This window comes from Anopheles coustani, chromosome 3 (assembly GCF_943734705.1).
Source record: "Anopheles coustani chromosome 3, idAnoCousDA_361_x.2, whole genome shotgun sequence".
Taxonomy (NCBI): domain Eukaryota; kingdom Metazoa; phylum Arthropoda; class Insecta; order Diptera; family Culicidae; genus Anopheles; species Anopheles coustani.
The window spans coordinates 11,045,938-11,065,795 of NC_071288.1; the positions used below are offsets into that span (position 1 = coordinate 11,045,938).

The following is a 19,858-nucleotide window of genomic DNA, read 5'->3' on the forward strand; positions in this document are numbered from 1 at the left end:
CGTACCTCTTTGCCGTGCGGTTACTAGCACAATGGTTTTTCGTCAGGCTTCAGCAAAATAGTGGCTGGCGACTCGACCGAAGCCGAACGCAATAACGGCGAAGTGAATTCGGTTCTCTGGCGTCGGTCATAAAATATAAATCAGCCCTCTTTGGTGCGAGTTCTTAAGACGAAACGACGACGCCGACGATGACGACGACTGCCGGTTCAACTCAATTTGTAGCCGTAATTGGTTTAGCAAGCATTTGAGAGCCCCTAATTCATGCCCGCGATTGATTCAAAAGCATTTCATTTCTGTGGCAAAAGCTACATCCATCCACTGATCACCGTGGTGGAGGTGGAGAATACAATTTTCCGTGCTATTTCCACGGGCTTTTCACGATCCCATTTCATCCTTTATACCGGTCCGTGTTGTGTTGAGATAAGGGTGAGCTCGTGTCTGTGTGTGTCTGTTTGAAAAGGTTACCGTTGAAGGGATCCGAAGCGATATATCGTGTCCCGCGGAGTTCAAGAGAAAACCGTATGTTTCAAAAAAATATGGACTTCTTAAAACGATGTTTGAAATATTCCACTGTGAGTAAGGGAAACGAAATAAATTGACCCTATGCTGATTTGTTGTATTTTAAAAATACATACTGCTAGAAACACAATTTATTACCGAAGGTTGTTGAAGGCACCTTTCCTGCCCACACGAAGGTGAATCCTTTTAAGGAAACTTTTCTACCGCTACGAACTTTTCCTCGCCGAAGGGTTACGGTGCTTTTCATTTGACTCTTTTTTTTTTGCTTATTCGTACTCAACTCGCTCCGTTTCATCACGACGCCAACGCAGTTGACGCCGGCCTGACTTCTGGTTGAAAGAAAATCTTCTTCAAACACTCGCCCAAACCCAGCTCGGGTGCCGCGGATAAGAAGCGCTTGGTTTTGAGATGAAAGCGAGCCGGTTAAACGCACACCCGGGCGAAAGGTGTTCGGCTGGATAGGAAGCAATTCGCTCACCCACCTCCCCTGAAGCCACCACCCGAGTGAAGAAATAAATGGGCGCATTTGATATACCGCCCCGGATTTCGGGGTGGATTCCTTTTAAACAGTGAGGCAACATAAATAACGTGTGTGTTTTTGTTTTTTGGTAGTGTTACAAGAATGTGCAATTTAAGCGAGTGTTCTTTAATTTATACTATCCTGCTGAAGTCGAGCTTGTAGCTTTTTCCAACCATGAATAAGTCCTCAAATGATTCCAAGCTTCTTCTCTTCCTATCAAAGCATTCACCAAGCATTGTTTTTTCTTCTATGGAGAATTACAAATCCGGAACCAGGGAAATCGTGTTTAATGGTCGGCTGTGCAAGCAAATATGGGGAAATTTGATAAACCGTCCAATGTTTGCCTTTGCCGTTGAGTGTAAATCTTCCATGAAAAGGGTGAGGCTATAATTCTGGTTCTGCTGTGCCTTCGAATCTCGTATCCTTCCATTGAGTTTAAGATACTCCAGCGTGTTTGTTTGGGTTTTGACTGACGATGGACCGTATGTACCACTCGGTATCCTTGGCGGGCAGTTAACCTCTGTTCCAGTGTGCTCTCTCGTACGCCTCCGATATCCGTCCAGGAGTTGTCACGGGAGACCAACCTTGTTGAAGTGCCGATTTCCACCGGTTGCCAGAACTCATGGCGGTCGTTTATTTAAACCAGCGCTTCTCGGGAACAGGACACGGCGCACGGTTCGGTGGATGTAATGCTCTGCGGCATGCAAATAATGCAATCACCGTACTCTGAAAGCTCCAACCCCGAACCGTGTCCAGGCAGTGTCGGGCGTACGCTCCGGGTTGTTGGTTCAATTACCGTGAGAAAAGCGTGGGAAGCTGTACGAAACTTCTCCTCCCGCCAGGGAATACGGGGAAGGCGAGGGTGGAACGCTACGGAACTTAATTACACTCATTGCATTAAATACATTTCGCAAGTGCCGCCGGTTGAGACAGAAATGGATTTTCAATCTGCTTGCTTACAGGCACTTAACTAACGAGCATCATGTGCCCGAGATGTGGCGCTGGGGACAGAGGGAGAACGGTTGATGGTGCTCGGTGCAATCTCCGGCGTAAGCATCCAACGGTGCTTTCAAAGTTGGCTGGCACGACGGGATTTCTATGGTGTTCTAGTAGAAACCGGGAGTAAACGAGGAACGCGGCTTCCGGTTGTCGGAAAACCTCTTGTGCATCCGACATTCAGCTCGTCTTCGGTGTGTTCGTCGTCGGGACTCACTGTCAGCAACATGGTTGCCAATTCCAGTTTCTGACCATGGGATGTACCGATGTCTCAACAGATACTGTGCAGCAGGCCATGCCTGGAATGCCCTGCTGTACTTCAACTGCATTGCCGGTACTTTTAGGGAAATACTTTTCCGTTTTTGTTTCAGCATTTCATCAGAGACCAAGTACCAGCTCAGAAGACACTCGAAACAGATTAGACTTCTTTACTTAGTGCATGAGTTAGCAGGGAACGATACTTCAATTAAATTCCTGCCGAATTTCTTCTAAGAATAAGATTAACCCTGCTTCCTGGGTCGAGCTATAAAATTAAGTTTATTATCTATACACGAATCATAGTAAGCTGGTCAACTGGTAAACTGGGTTTCAACTTCTAAATAATTATTTTAATGAATTCAATTGAGTTGCATTGTTGAGTTGTACTGTAAGATTGCCTGTAGTTAAAGTCCCAGAGGTTCGTCTAAGGATTTGCAAGAGAACAAGCTTATTTATGTATATTTTATGGCTTTTCGATGCTGTCCGAAAATTGTCAGACAATGTGTGACCACACGCTTTTCGCTTTTAGCTTCCTGTGTAAGAAACAGATTTCAGACGATTCCTACAAATAAACAGTTCGTTTTCGTTTACGATGTGCTAGGAAACGAATTCCCTTTCATTGCCGCCATTAGTAATGATCGTTATCACCTCCCAACTAGACGCGTTCGGTTGTCACGAACCGACAAATTTGAGCGTGCACGCTTCGCTTTTTGGCGCGTTCGATTTGGAGCACGTTTTACCAAAGGTCACGTGCGACTTCCCGTTTTATTTCGTTGTGTGTCCTCTGTTGCTCTTCTCTACGGTGGTCGAAGTGCGTAGGCCCATTTGCGGTTTGTCCTGTGGCGTGCAAGGAAACCCCGTGTTCTATGCTTTCTTCATCGCAATCACACACACACCAGCGTGGTGCCTACCACAAACCACCTTCTCCCATAACGTGCACCGTTAATTACCGGTTGCGGACGAGTGTTGCGGAAAATCTTACGGCAATCATCTTTTACGACGCCTTCGGTAAGCCACACAATCACCCACACACACATACACACTACCTCCTCCATCACGTTCCATTTTGGGTCGCTCCACGTGCCCACGGCCGGCGTTCGAAAGCGTGTTGACAAAAGCTAATTTCGGCGTTAATCTCGCCTTCGTCCCGAAAAACCCAACCGAGGTAATCCGTGCACTCCCCGGAAAAGCAGTCCTCATTCGCGTAACGGTCTCCCCACCCTGTGGCACTCCGTCAACGAAAATGGCCGATGGAAACGTTTGGCGGCCGGAAGCAGGGGGACACAACGGGAAAATGGAGCGTCAGCCATTGTTCGCACTTCTGTGGCAGTCATCAGATGCGTATTATCGGTATTATTGCCCCCCGGGAGTGGCTGTCAGTTTTAATTGAATGCCATTCGCGAGGAAAGCCGGCGCCGGGAATCGATGGGAGGCAGATTAGAAAGTGAACGTATTAGCGGAAGTGGCTTTATCGGTATCAGCGCTCCGATTGGGGACGATCCCGCCGGAGGCAAATGTACGGGAGGAGAACAATTAATTCCGATTTGCAAAATGCGCGTTCGCTCGTACACGGTTGAACGATTTGGGACAATTAGATTTCCATGTTATTGGCATGTGCATCGCAATGAAGCCAAGTGCCCTGGAGGGAAAATTCGAACAACTTTTATAATTGATAATTGAAGTCGAGAAGCTTTTCAATTTGGAAATGGTTATTTCCAACATACATCAATTTAATAAAGAAGTTAATATTAAAGTGGTTTAAATTATTTGATTAGGACTGAAAAAACAAATAATATGGGGTAAGTTCTTTAAAACAGTTAGCAAATGCATTGTCATAGCCATTACACTGTTGATGATTCAGAAAACGTTAAAACATGAGCTGTTGTCTCCCAAGGTACGGCGTTTATAACACATCATTAGAGTTCCAGAAAACAATCACTCAAGCAAAGGAAGCTGTTCAATTAATCATAAATTTTAACGATAAGACTACCTAACAGCTTGCGCTTGGATATTTGTCTTCTAAATCTATTTTCGTTACGTAGTATTGCTATCTTTTCCAGCTAAGAAATTCAATCAAAACATAAGATACAGGCGGAAGGGAAAGAAATAATCGGGAAAACAGAGAATAGACAACCTAAAATGAAACGGAAAACGCACCAGAATCGTGTCGGAAATGCTGGGCTGGAAAGAAAACGAAACTGAACGTCCTTTTCCTGCGTGAAGTTGTTTACCATTCTCCTCTCGTCTCGTCAAGTGCGCCCATTCACGATGAAGAGCAAACGAGAAAGAAAAACCACGTCCATCAATCGATCAAAGAAAGTGATGCTAGTCGTCCGCTGAATGGGGGGGCGATCAACTGTATCGCCTTACAAGCCGGCCGCACAAAAGCACCTCCTCGGCGAACGGGAACTTGTAGGCTTTTCTACGTTCTTTTCTTCTCCTTTCAACGAGGCCCCCTCTCATGAACGCTCGCGCCTGCTTTTCCAGGTTCCATTTTGCTTTCCACGTTCGCGTCGGGTTTGCGTGCGGGTTAATGTTCTGTAATGAGCATGCATCAGCCCGGATACCTAGAAACCTAGAGCTGAGCCGAGTTTCCCCGTTAGCAGGAGGCGCGGAGGCATTAAAGGGCTCGGCCGGGGGTTTTACTTTCGGTTTCTTTCACCCGCGGGTGCCGATGGAAAAGCGCCGAGGGTAGGCGGAGGCGGAGCGTGGCTGGTGGCGTGAAGTTAAGCTCGGGTACAAAGAGGTTTAATCTTGTTCGGTTACGATGTCCCTCCGTTCCCTCCGTGTCCTGGCCGCCCGAACCGAGTCGGGATGTCGACATCGGGACGAGTAAAGCGCACGCAAGCGAGAAGAATTAATGGCCTCACTGCTTCTCCCTCTTCCTAGGGTTCTTTTAACGCAGGCTTTTCGTAGCATCGACCTCCACCGAAAGCCCACTTCAGCGCCGGTTCAGAGGTCGTGAGACAGTTACGAGAAAAGCGGCGGCACACGGTCCCCGGTCCACGTTCCCTCGGTGTCCATAGGGGAGCAATAAATTGATACCAAAGAATTACAACGAACCGACGGACGGAAGGAGAAGGCGCGTCCGTCTTCCATTCTGGTCGTGCCAGAAGTCTTGCGTTCTCATTGTGATTCCTGCCAGCGAAGTGAACAGCGGCCCGAGACGAGACACTCCACGAACCCCAAGGGCCTGGCCATGGTACTAATTGGGCGCGCTCTTGGCTGCCTTTTTCATTTCCCCGCCATTGGATACTATCATTTCCACGAAGGAAAACCACTTGACGCCTTTCAGAAACGAGTCTTCCTCGCTCGCCATCCCGACGAGGAGCAGCGCAAGGGGAGGGAGGGAGGGTGCGTTAGTAAAGCATCATTTTTACGGCCCACATGGAGCATTGTGAGGCCTTACAGCAGTGGCATGTCGGACAGATCCCTGATCGCGATGTGACGGCGATAGTGGTCCCGGTACGTGTTCTGGGTTCCAAATGGCCTCAACGCGGAGACGCGTAGTTCTCCGTCGGTTCCGCAGGAAACAATTTCGTTTGTTTCGGCTTCCATAAACCGCCGACGGTTTTTGTTTCTTTTTCCGTGCACGAACGAACGAAACCCTTTGAATGCAGTTAGAAATAAAGACATCACCAGCGACACCGGTTTGAATCTAACGCAACGCTCGCAATGCGTGAGCGAACGGCACGCCCAGGGACGAAGCACAACAAATTTAAATTTTAATCATCCGGCTCCGGGGAACGAAACCTCAGCCTCGGGAAAACATTTCTCATTTATTTATTAAGCTTCAGCAGAAGGGTTCTGGTACCTAGGCTGGTTGAGCCTCCTCTTTTTTACCGGCGTGAAGGCAAATAAACTCCCGCGCAACTTAATGAAGCGTGTGAAGAGCGTGTTTGCATGGGCGGTAATTTGTGTGTGTGTGCCTCTTCTCTGCCCTCGCCAGATAAACCGTAAGCCGGTGCTCCTCGAAACGGCGTGGTGGAAAACAAAAGTTTCAAGAATCCGAGTTTTGCTCAAATTCGTTACATTCGCCACTTCGGAGCTTCGAGCGCACCGGCAACTTCAAGAATTATAATTAAATCGTACGAAACCCTGCGTGTGCAGCGTATGAAATTTAAATGATGTGGGATTCTTGCTTCCATCCGGTCGCGGGCGTAAGCGTTTTTTCGTGTGCGATTTTCGCCTTTCGCTGCTCATCGTCGGCATCCCGTTTGTTGACTCAGAAAACGGTTTCCCATTTTGGTGCCCCCGCATAATCCCTACGCAAACACATGGAGCCTGAGTAGACGCACCTGAAAGTGAGCAGTTACGGCAATGAATGGTGACTTCACACACTGTTGCGTTCCGTTTGCATTAGTTAGATTATAAAGTTTGCTAGGAAGGGATGGACGGGAAGCTTCCGAACACTGAAAGCTTATCGAAGGAGTGATAAATCAACAAGGAACATCGGTCTTGCGATACCGACCTGATGTTCCCGATGGGTGTATATGTATAGTATTATACAAATTATAGTGCGCACTTTGTTTACATCAAGAGTATTTTAACAATATTAAATCTGTTATTTAAAAGTTTTATTAAAAGGATGTCTTCAAAAACAAAATTTTAAATTGTCGTAGGATGTGCTTTTGAATTTTAAGAAAGTTTTTATGCTAACTATCGATTAAAACTGACAATAGTTTTGGAGAAAACATTCTTGAGTATCTCTTATAACACAGTTACCAACTCACCTACGATCGACAACATTTATCAGTTTGTTTTCTATTTTTGACATAGTTTTAAAATGAAAAGTGTTTACTAAAATTCGCAATACACTTCTTCACACGCTGGTGGGAATTTCACAAAATGCGGCTATGCGAAAACATTCTCCAGGACGCTGGGGAATTCGTTCGTGTCATAAATTTCGACCTCCATGAATGGTGACATTTGACCTTACTACCCCTACATTCTTTCCCCGCACTACCAGTCACTCTCGCTCCCTTCGGGCATCCCAGCACACTAATCGATCGAAACCGATGCAAAACGGTGCTGGAAACGAGTGTCTTGCACTGTCTCCGGAAAACGCTCCATTCTCAGCATCCAAACGTTCCGTCGCTCCATCGGCACCACACGGTACCGGTCCACCCTTGGGAGGTTGTGAGCCCATAAATCACAAAATTTCTGCATAAATTATTCACGCCCAAAACCAGCGTTTCACCGGCGGTCCCGCCGGGTCTCACCACTGCGGGCCGGAAATGGAATTGTTCGAGTTCGATACGGGGTAATTGGATTTCTGACGCCGTCACTTTCTTCACTTCACTTCACCGACGTCGAGTTGCCGTTGGGTTCGCTCGGTTTCGTTTTCGGAATGGTGTTTTCAACGTTGTTCGTCTCGTTCCGAGGGGCGTTTTCGGTTCACCTTTTTATTGCTTTCGATTTCGGTTTTGTTTGCTACCATTTTCGTGCAAATAAAGTGTGTTGATTTTTCGCAACCACGCAATTTTTGCACTCTGACGCAACACGGTCCGGTCCATCATCATCGCGAGGGTCCGGCACGGGGGGGGGGGGCACAAATCAGGAACGGCGCTGGCGTTAAAACAACAGTGGTCAACGGTGAACGTGCTCTCGTCCGAGTGGCCGCCCGGAACCCGGATAGGGGGTTAAACGTGCATCCGGTGAAATCAATTCCGGGCGCGTAGTGAAAACAAACGACCTCCCTTCGGTGTCCACCAGTCTCGGTTAGTGACGACTTCATTCGAAGGAAGTGGTGACGTTCGGAACTGTTTCGCCTCCCTCGGTCATCGTTGTGGCCAGCAGTCGTTAGCACCCACGCACTACAACGCTGACCGTCGCAAACACCAGTTGCTCGGGAGGAGAGAAGCTGGTGGACGGCTTCCGATTGAAATGTCAATACAAATCGGGTGCAAAGGGAACGTTTTCCCAACCGTACGGATGGGTAACTATTTGCACAGTTGCCATCGTCTGAACACTCAAAGCCAGGAGCGTTCGGGAAGCGTGAAGTCGTCCGTAAGGTGTCTCGGGAAGCGCACGGCTCTCTCCGCCCCTGGGGAGATCAAATGTTGGACGGCGATCGGTAAAGTCGCTCGATAAGTTGGCTGAAAGGAACCTTCGAACCGGGGGATCAATTGACTGTGATTTGGTGTTTTTATTGGGGGTGGAAATGAAATACGGAAGCCGCTTGCGCGCCGGGGCGCCATTGATCCTGGCAGTGCTGCTGATGTCGCCATCGGTGACGGGTGTCAAACACGTCGACATCTTTCAGGTCCGTTAGGTCGCACTGTGGAGTAGCGAGGTGGACACTGGAGCCAGTTTTATTGGATGGTTTCATCGTTGCAGCAATTTCAAGATGGCAGCTACGACGAACAGCAGAATCGACCTGCTTCGGGTGATTCCGGGGAGCTCGACTCGGAAGGGACCGTCCGCACGGAACAACCGACGAGTTGCGTGGAGGATGTCCTCCCCACGGATCCGCTGGAGCTGCACGAGAAGCTCGAGGAGGAAACGGAACCACCGAAGACGTCCGTTCGACATCTGGCCGCCCCGGACCTGGTGGCGATGTTTGGGCGACTGTCTACTGGGTTCATCAGTGCCAATCCGTTCCGGATCGGGGAGAGCGTACGCATGGCGCTCGGTGGGATACGGGACAGTGTCCACGCGTACGTTAACGACACCGTGACGAAGTTCGAACACCTACGATACCGCATGATGACCGCCGTCCGCCAGAAGGTGGACCAACTGAACGAACGCATCCGAGCCCACTGGGAGTCCGAGTTCGTGGAGTACCGAGACGTTTGTCTGCCGGACGAGAGCAAGTGCATGAAGCTACTGCACGCCCAGATCGAACAGTACGAGCACCGGTTGCGGGCGAACGTGGACGAGTGCCACGATCGGCTGGCGGAGGAGTTGGCCAACCAGCGCCACCAGGTGGACGAGGCACGGCGAAAGATGGATGGACCGTACCGGAAGATGGGCAAGTGTCTCGATCGAGACGCGGGCCTAGGTCGGAGCTTCTTGGCCTGCACCGGGAGTGCCATGTCGAATGTGGCCCGGTTGGCAACCGACGCGCTACGATCGTTCGCGACCACCATGGGCAGGATGTCGGGCGCCCTCGAGCAACGCGTAGACAAGTTCGACAAGTGCGTTGTCCAGCGGCACCGATTGCTGCAGCAGAACGAACGGCAAGTGTCCACCTCGGTGAAGAGTTGCTTCGAGAAGCAGCAATCCGTACCGGAAGACTTCTTCTAATTCTAGGCAACGGTGTTCGGTAGCTGCCACTCCTGTGTTATCTTTTCAATTTCCTCGGAACCTAGGGCAGTTGTTAATAAAGCACAAACACCCAAATAAATCTTCTCCCGACGAACACGCCAATGTGGACTGCCAATCAAGCTGTCAACGATAAAGCAGCCATCTCGCCGGAAGGCTAATCAAGAGGGACATAAATCTCTTCATTCGCACACAAACGTGCCGGCATGCGAACCGTATCCTAAAACCACACCCCTCTGTCCCACTAGCAACCGGAAGCGAGCAAACGATGGGACGTGTGAAGGACCCAGCGTCTGCCAGCGTGAAATGGCGGCGAATATCTTTTCTTCCTCGCCATACAGTCGTGGGTGGCCAAGGATATTCTCACCCACACCACACCGGCCCTGTGTTCGTAACTCGATTTGCATGCTGTTGACAGATCATGACACTATGCGCAGGGGAAACTACGGGGGACACCCGGTGCAGGATACCGTTAAACTTTATCCGGGGCGAGTGGAACAATCAGCTTCCTAATGAAGCAGAAACGAGATGTTAAAGGCGGATAAGGGGTTTTGACGACCGGATAAGGCCATCCAGCCGAAACTTGCTTTCCGGCATGTGTTGTTAGACAACGTTAAATTACATTGTGTTGATCCACTTGACTCGAAGAGGGCTGCGAGCGGTGTTCGCTACGAGCGACAAGGGACCAAGCCAACGAACTCGGTAACGAACTCCCGTGTGTGTGTGTGTGTGTTTTCCTCTCGTCGAACAGGGAAAACTTTTAAAACACTGCATTGCGGTGAGGTCGACGAAACTTTAAGCAAGTCACGCACAGTGGGAGCTTCTATGAAGGTTTTCGGATAAAACTCGATTCTTTAGCAATTATTAGGGGAGCATTTTCCACACCCTTAGAACTGGTAAATAATGTCTAGCAGTTGGTCTGGGATAGTTATAGTTAGTTAGTTAAAAATACATGAACACCGATTATCATTTGCATCACACACCAACACTGAAAACTGAAAAATAGGAGCATTGAGATGAATGAGATGATAGCGTTACATCAGCAACTAATGATAGTTACGTGTTTTCAATCACGAGGCGTTACGCTATCATCTCATAACCGATATGAAATGACCGTTTTAAGGATTAATGCTACAAGGGATTTTATGATCGTTTAATCATAAATTTAATATTTAGTGATGTTCCATTTGGGATTTAGAACAGATACTGTTTTAGTACATTTAATAAACTGAAGCTGATTGAGTCTTTGGTTCACCTCTTGCTTGAAAATTATTGATTAATTTAAATTCTTTGTTCATTCTTTTATCCCGCCCAATCCGCATTGTGTCAGGGCGTGTCGGCATTCGAACGGAGATCCTCTGTGTACACTTTGCGAAAACGGTCCGATGCCAGAGCCACCACTTCCGTCGCCTGTGCCCTCGCCTGTAAACATAATGAAAGTCAAACAACAGGCAACTGTGAGCACTATTTGCACAACCAACCCCGGCTGCAGTCGCTGCCTCGAACGCTGTAGCACGTGTGTAAACTTATTCCTCGCCATTAGGCGGGTATTCCGCGTGATCCGGCCGTGTACGTGAAGGAAAGTTCCTGCGCTTCACACTGAAACTCTTCAGCGGAATGTTGTTTTCAAGTGAGGAAGCTGTGTGAGATTGAAATTAAATTTTAATTTTCTTGCAACGTCGCGGAAAGTGCGACGATCAGCCGAACCGGTTCTCGTGCTTTCGGCGGTTTGGAATTTGTTGCCGTCCACCCAACCCGGCACTATTTAGTTCCCGCACAAACCCTAAGGCCTCGGGCAAGTTTTTAAGGATGCAAATAGACGCCGGGCCGGTTCGAGGAAAGTAAAAGTTTCCTTCTTCGTCGTTTCCAGCGGGGAACATTAAATGCAGGAAGTGGGTAGATTGCTTTCCCGGTGCAGCTTTTTGCACTTCTTTACGCGAGGCATAAACTTGCGCCCAGTGCGCTGGCCCCAGGAAACTTCCTGGTGCTTAAAATGTTCTTCAGCAACCTTTCTCCCACGGGGGAATTTGTGACACAAGCAGACGACAGACGGCCCAGAATTGTGGGTTTTCCAGTTGGGGTATTTGGCCTCACCACCACATCATTAAGGCACACCACCTCATATGTTGCTGGTTCCAGAGCTAAGCCAGAGGAATTTGAAAAGAACTCCAGGAACTCCCTCTCTCGAAGGGTATGTTTACTTGCCAACCGTCGTCGCACGAAATAGGGCAGTTCGAATCCTCGGCGGCTCGAGAGTGCTAAGATTTCTCGGGAGACTCACCCCTCCTTCCGGAACAGCTATTCGGATCTTCGACGTAGGGCGCGTCGTCAGCAGATGATGGATGAGCTGCAATTTCTCGTGGGGCTCATGTTTTTTGATCCCGTTCCGTCCCGCCTAACGTGCTCCGAACTCTGCACTCCCTCTTTTGCAACACAAGGATATTGCAGGATAATAATATATGTACCAGACGCCGGTGAAGGGAAAGGGAATTGTCGTGGGACCATGGCCCATGGGTTTCCTACCATTTTATGGGAAAACTCTCGAACGATGCGATGATTTCGTGGTTGGCACCGGGCGTGGAATGTGTGTTTCAATTTGGTTCACGGGTTCACATTGTAGAAAGGTACGACAAGCTCGGGAATTCAATCCGCGTTTGATGTTCACTTTTAGTACATCGTACAGTGCAAGTCAACGCCTTGTTACAATGTTGTGGACCGGTTGGAAATACCTTTCACCTAACCTCCAAAACAAGGAAAGCTTTTACAAACCCTCACTAGAAGGCAAAACCCCTTCTCGCATGGATTCAAATGTTTGTCTTCCGTTATATTCTCCTGCTAGGTACAATAACAACTTGAATCCTTTTTCAACTGAATCCTTGCATATCTCCTTCAAACCAGACGATTTCCATAGTCCCGGAACCAAATGGAAACACCGTTTGGACCGGACAGACAAAGTTAGCGCCGGGGTTTACACCTGGATGAAACTTTCCCCGGGTCAATATTTGAAGATATTTCTAGCAAGTAGTGCCGTGTAGACCCTGGTCGTGTTTGTTTGGAAACTCGTAGAACTTTCCCTACAGCATGTTTGACTATCGTTAGAATATGGTTGACTGCAAACAGTCGTTGTACGAAGCATTGGTGGAGCCCTGAGTTGAGGCTTTTGAAAAGCTCCACACGTCTAATACAGGGTGGTTCTTAATAGTTATTCAAAACTCGTATGAGGATCAGTTGGCTCGGCCGAAAGGGACAATATTTGGCATCGAAACATTCTCCCTATTGCTGTACTTAAACGTCGATTTGTTTGTGAAACTTCTCCTTGCGACAGGTATAAGCGATACCAATTTCCCAAACCGACTGTTTTCAGTTCTTGTTAATAGGTGCATATTTGGAAAAATAATATAGTGGTACAGTTTTCAATGAACGCTTAATAGAACCAAAGTGATTTTCTATTAATTAGTAATGAACCATACCATAACGTTTCTTCTTCAATATCCCTCGGAAGAACTGACTTTCCAAGATCTAAGAACAAAGTGTGTTTAATACAACTTCAGGTTATTGGAAATCGTAACCTGAAACCCGAAGGAGATCGCAGTACGCTCTGATTAATAATTAACCGCAACAGTCCGGCCGACGTCCGGATATTGCCGACCGGTGTGCCGATCGGGCGAAAACCGGAAGCAAACTGATTGTGACAGCTAAATTGGAGTTCTCACAGCTCACCGTTCGAGCGAACTAACAATCAATTCCCAAGACCACATCGCACAACTTCGACCGGGGTTCCGGGAGCCGTCCTAACAAACTTCCGTCTCCCGGGTCTTTTGAGAAAACGCTCTTCCAGCTCCACCGTTTACTTCCAGCTCCCGGCGAACCCCTACGGTGGAGCACATTTCTTGCCTTTATTTTTCTCCTCAAGTAGTTTGCCCGTCTCGCCACTCGACCACAAGGACAGCAAAGTTTTTAATAATGTTTCTCTTCTATGAGGCCAATTTCTCCTGTCGCCACCAGTTTTTGCCCCCTCCACCACCGTGCATCCACCGTGCCTTTCCCGCGTCCTGGTTGTGTTTCGGTTTCCATTCTATTCCTTCCACTCATCCAGCTCAGCAAGTAAACCCGGGCCACCGGAAACCGCAATCTACTTTGAGTCTGGTTTACTTTTTTTTCTTTCTCCACTTTCTTTTCTTTGATTTGCGGTTCCCGCGCGCGCGACCCCCGCTCCGTGGGCGTCTGCAAACTTTTATCGACGTCGTAAAATAACGACAATCCGATCAAGACCGTCCCAATCATCCATCCACCTACCCCCCGTCCCAGAGATTGTCCCCCACGATTGTTCGAATGCTCGCACATTTTATTTTATCTTTTTAATATGATTCGAATTTTATGGCCTGCTAACAACGGAAAAGATGAGGAAAATGGGAAAAAAGGTTTTCTTTGCCTTAGCGATTCGATTTCGATTGAGAACGTAGGGTGCGGGAGGTTGTTTTTCCATGCTCTCTTTTCCCTCACAACCTGAATCGATGCTCGCCGCCATACGTGTCGCCTGGTTTGACGGATGAAAAATGAATTTTCCACCACGGCCCGAAAGTTGCCGTCATCGCCGATTCACGTCGGTCAATTGGGCGTAAAATATGATCACTCGTTGTCGCCTCCCTTGCGTTTGCTTTCCCGCGGTGGCGGGCATAAATCGTACGTTTCGCAAACGAAATCGTCGTCACGTATTTCCGCTCCTTGGGCGTGCCAGATGCTCGAGCAGCTCGAGTCAATTGTGAGGAAAAACCGGCTCTATGACGCACATAACTCAATCCGCAGGGCGTGCGCCGTTGCGCTTGTCAACTGTCAACTAGCGATGATGAGCAACGTGTGCGGCGTTGGGTGGTTATGTTGCCGGCATTATGCTGCCGAAAGTGAAAGTTTTCTCTGCTTTCCCGTTCAAAAGCCGTTGCCAATGGATTTTGACCGACTGGCACCGTGTCCAGTTGGTTGCTGCTGCTGTTGCTCCGTTACGGTGTGCCCGGTTGGGGCGTTCGATACGCTTTGCTTGGATTTTCCATAATCCGATTACGGACCGCAGCACGTGCCGTGGTCCGAAGACTGCGTTCGTGTGTGTGTTGGTTGGTTCACGCAATGGAAACAGCCCCGATGGACAGCTCCATCGGTCTTCATCCACCGGTGACTGTGGCGTGGTGGTCGTTGGCCGAAGACAAAATCGTCATGTGCCGAACCGTAACGGGCGGTGCATCTCTCGGCATCCCGGGGCTGGCAGGGATGGAACCGCTTGGCTAACCACCTTGCTTGCAGCACAATGGCAACTTACGTGCATCCAAATCCTTGCCGCCACTACAGGGGCCAACGTTTAATGAGCGTGGCCCGTTAGACGCTAAGGTCCGGAGGGAAGGGGAGCCTCTTCTGGGGGGCCACTGGGCGTGCCTCGTCACGGGCAGGCGATTTCCAATTGTTGCCGTTTCGACGTCCGGCGTCTCGCCCGGCCAACGTAACACCGGTGGAGGCCTTCCGTGGGTTGCATTGCGATGAAGCCGGACCAGCTCGTCGCTCGGTCGTGGTTTGTTTGCGCTTTCCATCCGAAGTCAGGTCCGACAGTCGGACTCCTTCCGGCGACCGTGACACACACACAGACATTCTCTAATCACTGTCTCCCTTTTCTTTTCACCTCACAGCTGAGCCCAGTCCAGAGACCGGCGGGACGAAGGTTCGATGTATCAAGGATGAAGCAGATCGATCGACTGCTGGACAAATGCCTCCGACGCCACGGAGCCCTGGTGCTGCTCGTGGCCGGACTGCTCTGTCTCCAGATTACCGCTAGCACACCGTTAGACGAAACCAGCACCAGTAGTGGCAGCATTAGCAGTAGTGGTAAGTACTCAAACCCCTTTTCGTCCTCTAACAAACTCGACAAGTTCGTTGGAAGTTCGCTATTCCGAGGCGAGGTATCGCTTACCACAATTTATACGTAGTGGGAAACCTGCTTTGAAGTAAACACAGTACAAGAAACAAGAAAACATATTCATTAGTAACGATAGGAAAGAGCGTTAGGAAAATTGTTACCATCTTCAAAGCAAATCCGGGTGGCGAAAAAGGATTAAACAAATCGTTTGAAGACTCCATTGGATATGGTTTTAATATTTCCAGCATACCTTTGTAGTTTACTACTTTTAAATGCCTTCTTAGATCATTTTATTATAATCAAAGCAACGTAATATTTAATAGAGATTCGGCCAACGTTGAACAAGTATGTTCCAAAAAGATATTGATGTTTCTGTTAATACAAAAATAGAACGTCGAGAAAAGTGATTTCACAAGTTTTATTTCTCCATTTCTTCTGCGTTGAGTCATTTCAATCTGGTGAAATGTAGATCAGATAAAAGATACTTTTCATTTCGAGCGTTGAATGTGCCTTGTTTAGTATTCGCCCTTTTTGCAATCAATGTTGATGAAAATCTCGCTCTACGTATTTTTAAATTATATTACTTGCACGCTACCAAACGTGCACAGAAGTCAGGGTGTTTCCTTGTGCTTCTTTTGTTAAACATCCCCCGGAAAATTGGAGTATGCAAACATTAAGGCACGGAACCTACGGACGAGCGAAAGAATGAGTGAGCGTTAGCTCAACAGAAATAACAATCAGCCTGAAACCCAATTCAACCTTCGCCAATAAACACAGCGCGACGGTTAACGTCTTGGAAGCAAATTGAATTGAAGTTTATCCATTTCTGCCCCCGACCGGTTCCGCCGCCGGTGTACGAACGAAATGGCGAAAAACAATGCCAATGCCGTCAGCGCTCTCCAGCCGGCGCCGTGTCAAGGAGCAACCACCGTGATAAGACGGTGGTTCCATCGCGTGGAACGTCTTTGCTGCCGAATTGGTTCCAAGGGAAATGGCTGACACAATGGGGGGGGAGAGGGAAGGGGTGCAAGGGATGATGGTACTGTACTGTTTCCTGTGGACTGGGCACAACCTTGTTTTTTCTGTTTTCCGCTGCTTTGTATGTTCTTCTGGCACCGTTTTTCGGGGCTTCTGCGGTAAAGTTTAATTGGCGATACGCACCGTTTGCGTCGCGATAAACGGAAATGCCACCGGGGCTGACAACAACAACCCCTGCCCCCCCGGAGGGCATCGGATTCATCGGGACCGGGTCGAACTTTTCCGGTGGTTTTTTTTTATCCTTAAAAGAAATAGATAGAAACAAAAATGTGCCCCGAAAAGTACCCGGTAATGAGAAGTTCTGACAAATTCGTCCCAAAACCGACGACGCACATTTGCTGCGACCCCACGGGGGGGGACACGGAGTAGCCGGTGGACAGGCGCTAATGGCACATCTTCGGGCAAAAGTTTACGCACGCACACGCGCCTTGTGGGACCATTTTACCGAGCGGAAGATTTATCAGATCATAAACGCAAACTTTTCCGAGTCCTTGGGGGAATGGGGGCGCAACTGGAGTCCTTCTTTTTACTGCGCAACAGAAGTTTTCCAACAAATTTGTGAAAAAGAGGGCGATCCGTGCGCTTAGATACAAGAGCTGTATTTTTCCCTTTCGTTGGCCAACAAAGGGCGTAAACATTTTTGTGCGTAGTATCTGGAATGTGCTAGTGAAAACGCCATTCTTGGGTGCGTTGCCGTTCTTTTCATGAGCTAATGGTTTTACCAACTGCAAAACAAACTGACGCGTTGTGGTAATTGGCGGAAACACATTGTTTTCCCTATCGGAACCCTCTGGGAATTAGATCTTGGGGACGTTATTTTCCTGCTGACGACAAGCCCATCTCTTATCTTTGATGCAAAACTTTTGTCTTAGAAAACACTTTTGTCTCGTTTGTCTTTGGTATCTTTTGTGCGAAAATTTGGTGAACAAACTAGATTATCTTTACGATTGGAAAAGTTATCGTTCATACAGATACCAATTTTGAACCATCTGAGGGCAAGGTACAAATAGAAGCTTCTATGTAAATGATAATCGCTTTCCTTTAAACAATGTTTTATCCTATTTAAGAAATTTTTAGATGCTTGAGAAACATTCAAAGACATTAACGATAAAAGTTTGTAATTTTTTGAAGAATATTTTTCGTTAACTATCATTTGCAATTTGCAATGAATTTTGAAAACCCAAATATACAACATACTGCCAATATTACTTCCGAATGCTTGTAATGCATCCCATGAATTGGAAATAACTTACACACGTTCGCTCGCCAAACCGAACGGCGGGTCTTCACGTCGATGCACGCAGTCAACCGTGACCGCCTTGGCATGCTTTCCCGATACTTTCGAAGAGGAAGCCCCTGGCAGTTGGAAGGCAGTCAACCGAGTCGGACCGTTGGGGTGGTGGGAGTTGATTTTATCGAACTTGTTCTTCTTTAACATTAACCCCAGCGCCAGGGGGGAAAAGAAGAGACGTACGCGTTAAATTCGCGGGTCATTGTTCAATGAAGCGCCGTTGCCGATCCGAATGTTGCCCAATCGAAAAACAAATAGATAAACGAATAGCCAGCCGCACCGGAAATCCGGAAGTAACTATCTCCAGTAAATACCGGTCCAGCTGCGATGATGACGTTCATGATGATGATGATGGGCCGAAGGTCCGGTTCGCGAAGAGGCGTGAGAGTGCGAAGCCGATTTCACGACCACCGCCGAGGGTGAAAGTGAAACCACGCGGAACCCGCGGAACACACTCACGCCCGGAGAAAGTTCCCCCTGCTGTCGGATCCGTTTCTTCGGTTTCTTCTTCGCACGCGGTAGGGGACCGCGTGTTCTCGCCTCGGCAGATGGGAACGCCCCGGAACTTGGCCGGCGCCGAGACAGCGCTGAGTCAGCGGAAGACAAAGCCGGAGCCGGGAATTTTACACTTCCAGCACATGACTTCGAGTGCGCGCCACCTTTCGAGAGCAAAGAGTCACGCTGGGAGGGAGGAAGGGCACGTTTGTCGAAATGGGAGGAACACTTTCTCCGACACATTTTGACCTCGATCGATTGTATGCTAATGTACGCGGCTCGGGTGGGAAGGTACCATGTAGTGCCGCCACATCCTCCTTTCCGTCGACGTGCATCGCTGCATCTGGACGTTCTTGTAGTGTGTACGAGTGAATGCCAGCGCCACCGGGTCTGCCATAAATCTTGCCGAACACACCACATGCTGCCTTGTAGAACCGCAACCGATCCTTTCGTTTTAACCGTTCGCCTGGTCGTAATCTTTCAACGGGTCAGTTCGCTTGACCGACACCGAGCGAACTTTGCAACTTTCGCAACATTTTTAATACAATCTAGTTACACACACACACGCGCTCAATGTGAAATGGAACTCGGTCAGCGGGCGCCACGCGACGAGAAAGAAAGCAAAATACACACACGGGAAGTATAAATCCTTTGAACACAGCGATTAAATGGCGCCTTTTTAACGAGTGGATGAATTCTTTCCCTGGTGCTATCGGAAAAAAGTAACTGCTTCTGCTGGAGACAGGCAAAGCAAAACCACCACCAATGTTGGTTTGAGCAAAGGGGAAAAAAGAGAATAACAGTATGCCACGGTTCTTTTTTTTCCTCTCCATATCTATGACCAGCCGGGTTCGTCGCTTGCTCCGGTTTTGCTTTCCAAGCGCGAGTCACTGGACTGTGAAATACGTGGAAATTAACCGCAACCGGAGGAAGTGTTTATCGCTACCTTCCGCAAGTGCAGCTGCGGGTCTTACAATGTCGACAATCAACCGGATTATTATTGGCTTCCCATGTGTATCTGTCCATGATTGAAGGGTTTTTAACATCCATTTTTTTTCAGTCGTAATTTTTCCTCAATCACTGTTGTATGGAAGGTATTGTGTTGGATGCTTCTATTTTCGAAAACACTGTGGGTTTTATCTTTTCCCCCCTTTGCGTTCGGTGGACGATGGTTTTCTCCTCCGAACAACCACAACTGTGTCATTCGGACGCGCTCAGCGTGTCCCGTTTGACGGTCAAATCGTCATCGAGGTCAGAGGATGGGAAAGCCCGGAGTCTGCTATCAAACACACAACGAGCCCAGAATTGTAACCATGAAAAAGAAGAGCACACACACAGAAACCACCAAATCGGTCCCGGGAAGGTCAGTTCGCTAATCACCGCACGGGCGGAGGCCGTGGGTGGTGTTTTCCGTTATTGTTTGCTTGTTTTTCGCTGTTGATTTGATACGATCGAAATTGATCGCTTGTGACCACTTAGTTGTTGCCCTGTTTTTTGCCCCCAGGCCACACCTCAACGACCCGCTGATTGATTGTCGGACGTGGAAACACGGTCCGCTTCTACTGGGGAAGCGTAT

The 19,858-nt window shown here is 48.5% G+C and overlaps 2 protein-coding genes across 2 annotated transcripts in view; both read left to right on the top strand.

Annotated features, from left to right (window-relative positions):
• The window catches only part of LOC131259990 (uncharacterized), a 46,542-nt gene that overhangs the window by 13,705 nt on the left and 12,979 nt on the right, over positions 1-19,858 (top strand). The window contains exon 3 of the mRNA XM_058261611.1: positions 15,232-15,427. Coding sequence (XP_058117594.1) covers positions 15,280-15,427 — 148 coding nt within the window. The 5' untranslated portion in view covers positions 15,232-15,279. The remainder of the gene's footprint in view (positions 1-15,231; positions 15,428-19,858) is intronic.
• LOC131260007 (uncharacterized) lies at positions 8,343-9,647 on the top strand. The gene is made up of 2 exons (XM_058261656.1): positions 8,343-8,558; positions 8,633-9,647. Exons 1-2 carry the CDS (start codon positions 8,457-8,459, stop codon positions 9,539-9,541), a joined length of 1,011 nt encoding a protein of 336 aa, XP_058117639.1. The 5' UTR covers positions 8,343-8,456; the 3' UTR covers positions 9,542-9,647.

What these genes read in the sequence shown, in the direction of transcription:
- LOC131260007 (XM_058261656.1), top strand. Translation starts at nt 8,457, where the DNA reads ATGAAATACGGAAGCCGCTTGCGCGCCGGGGCGCCATTGATCCTGGCA. An exon ending in AACACGTCGACATCTTTCAG is followed by an intron (nt 8,559 to 8,632) that starts GTCCGTTAGGTC and finishes TCATCGTTGCAG; the next exon opens with CAATTTCAAGATGGCAGCTA.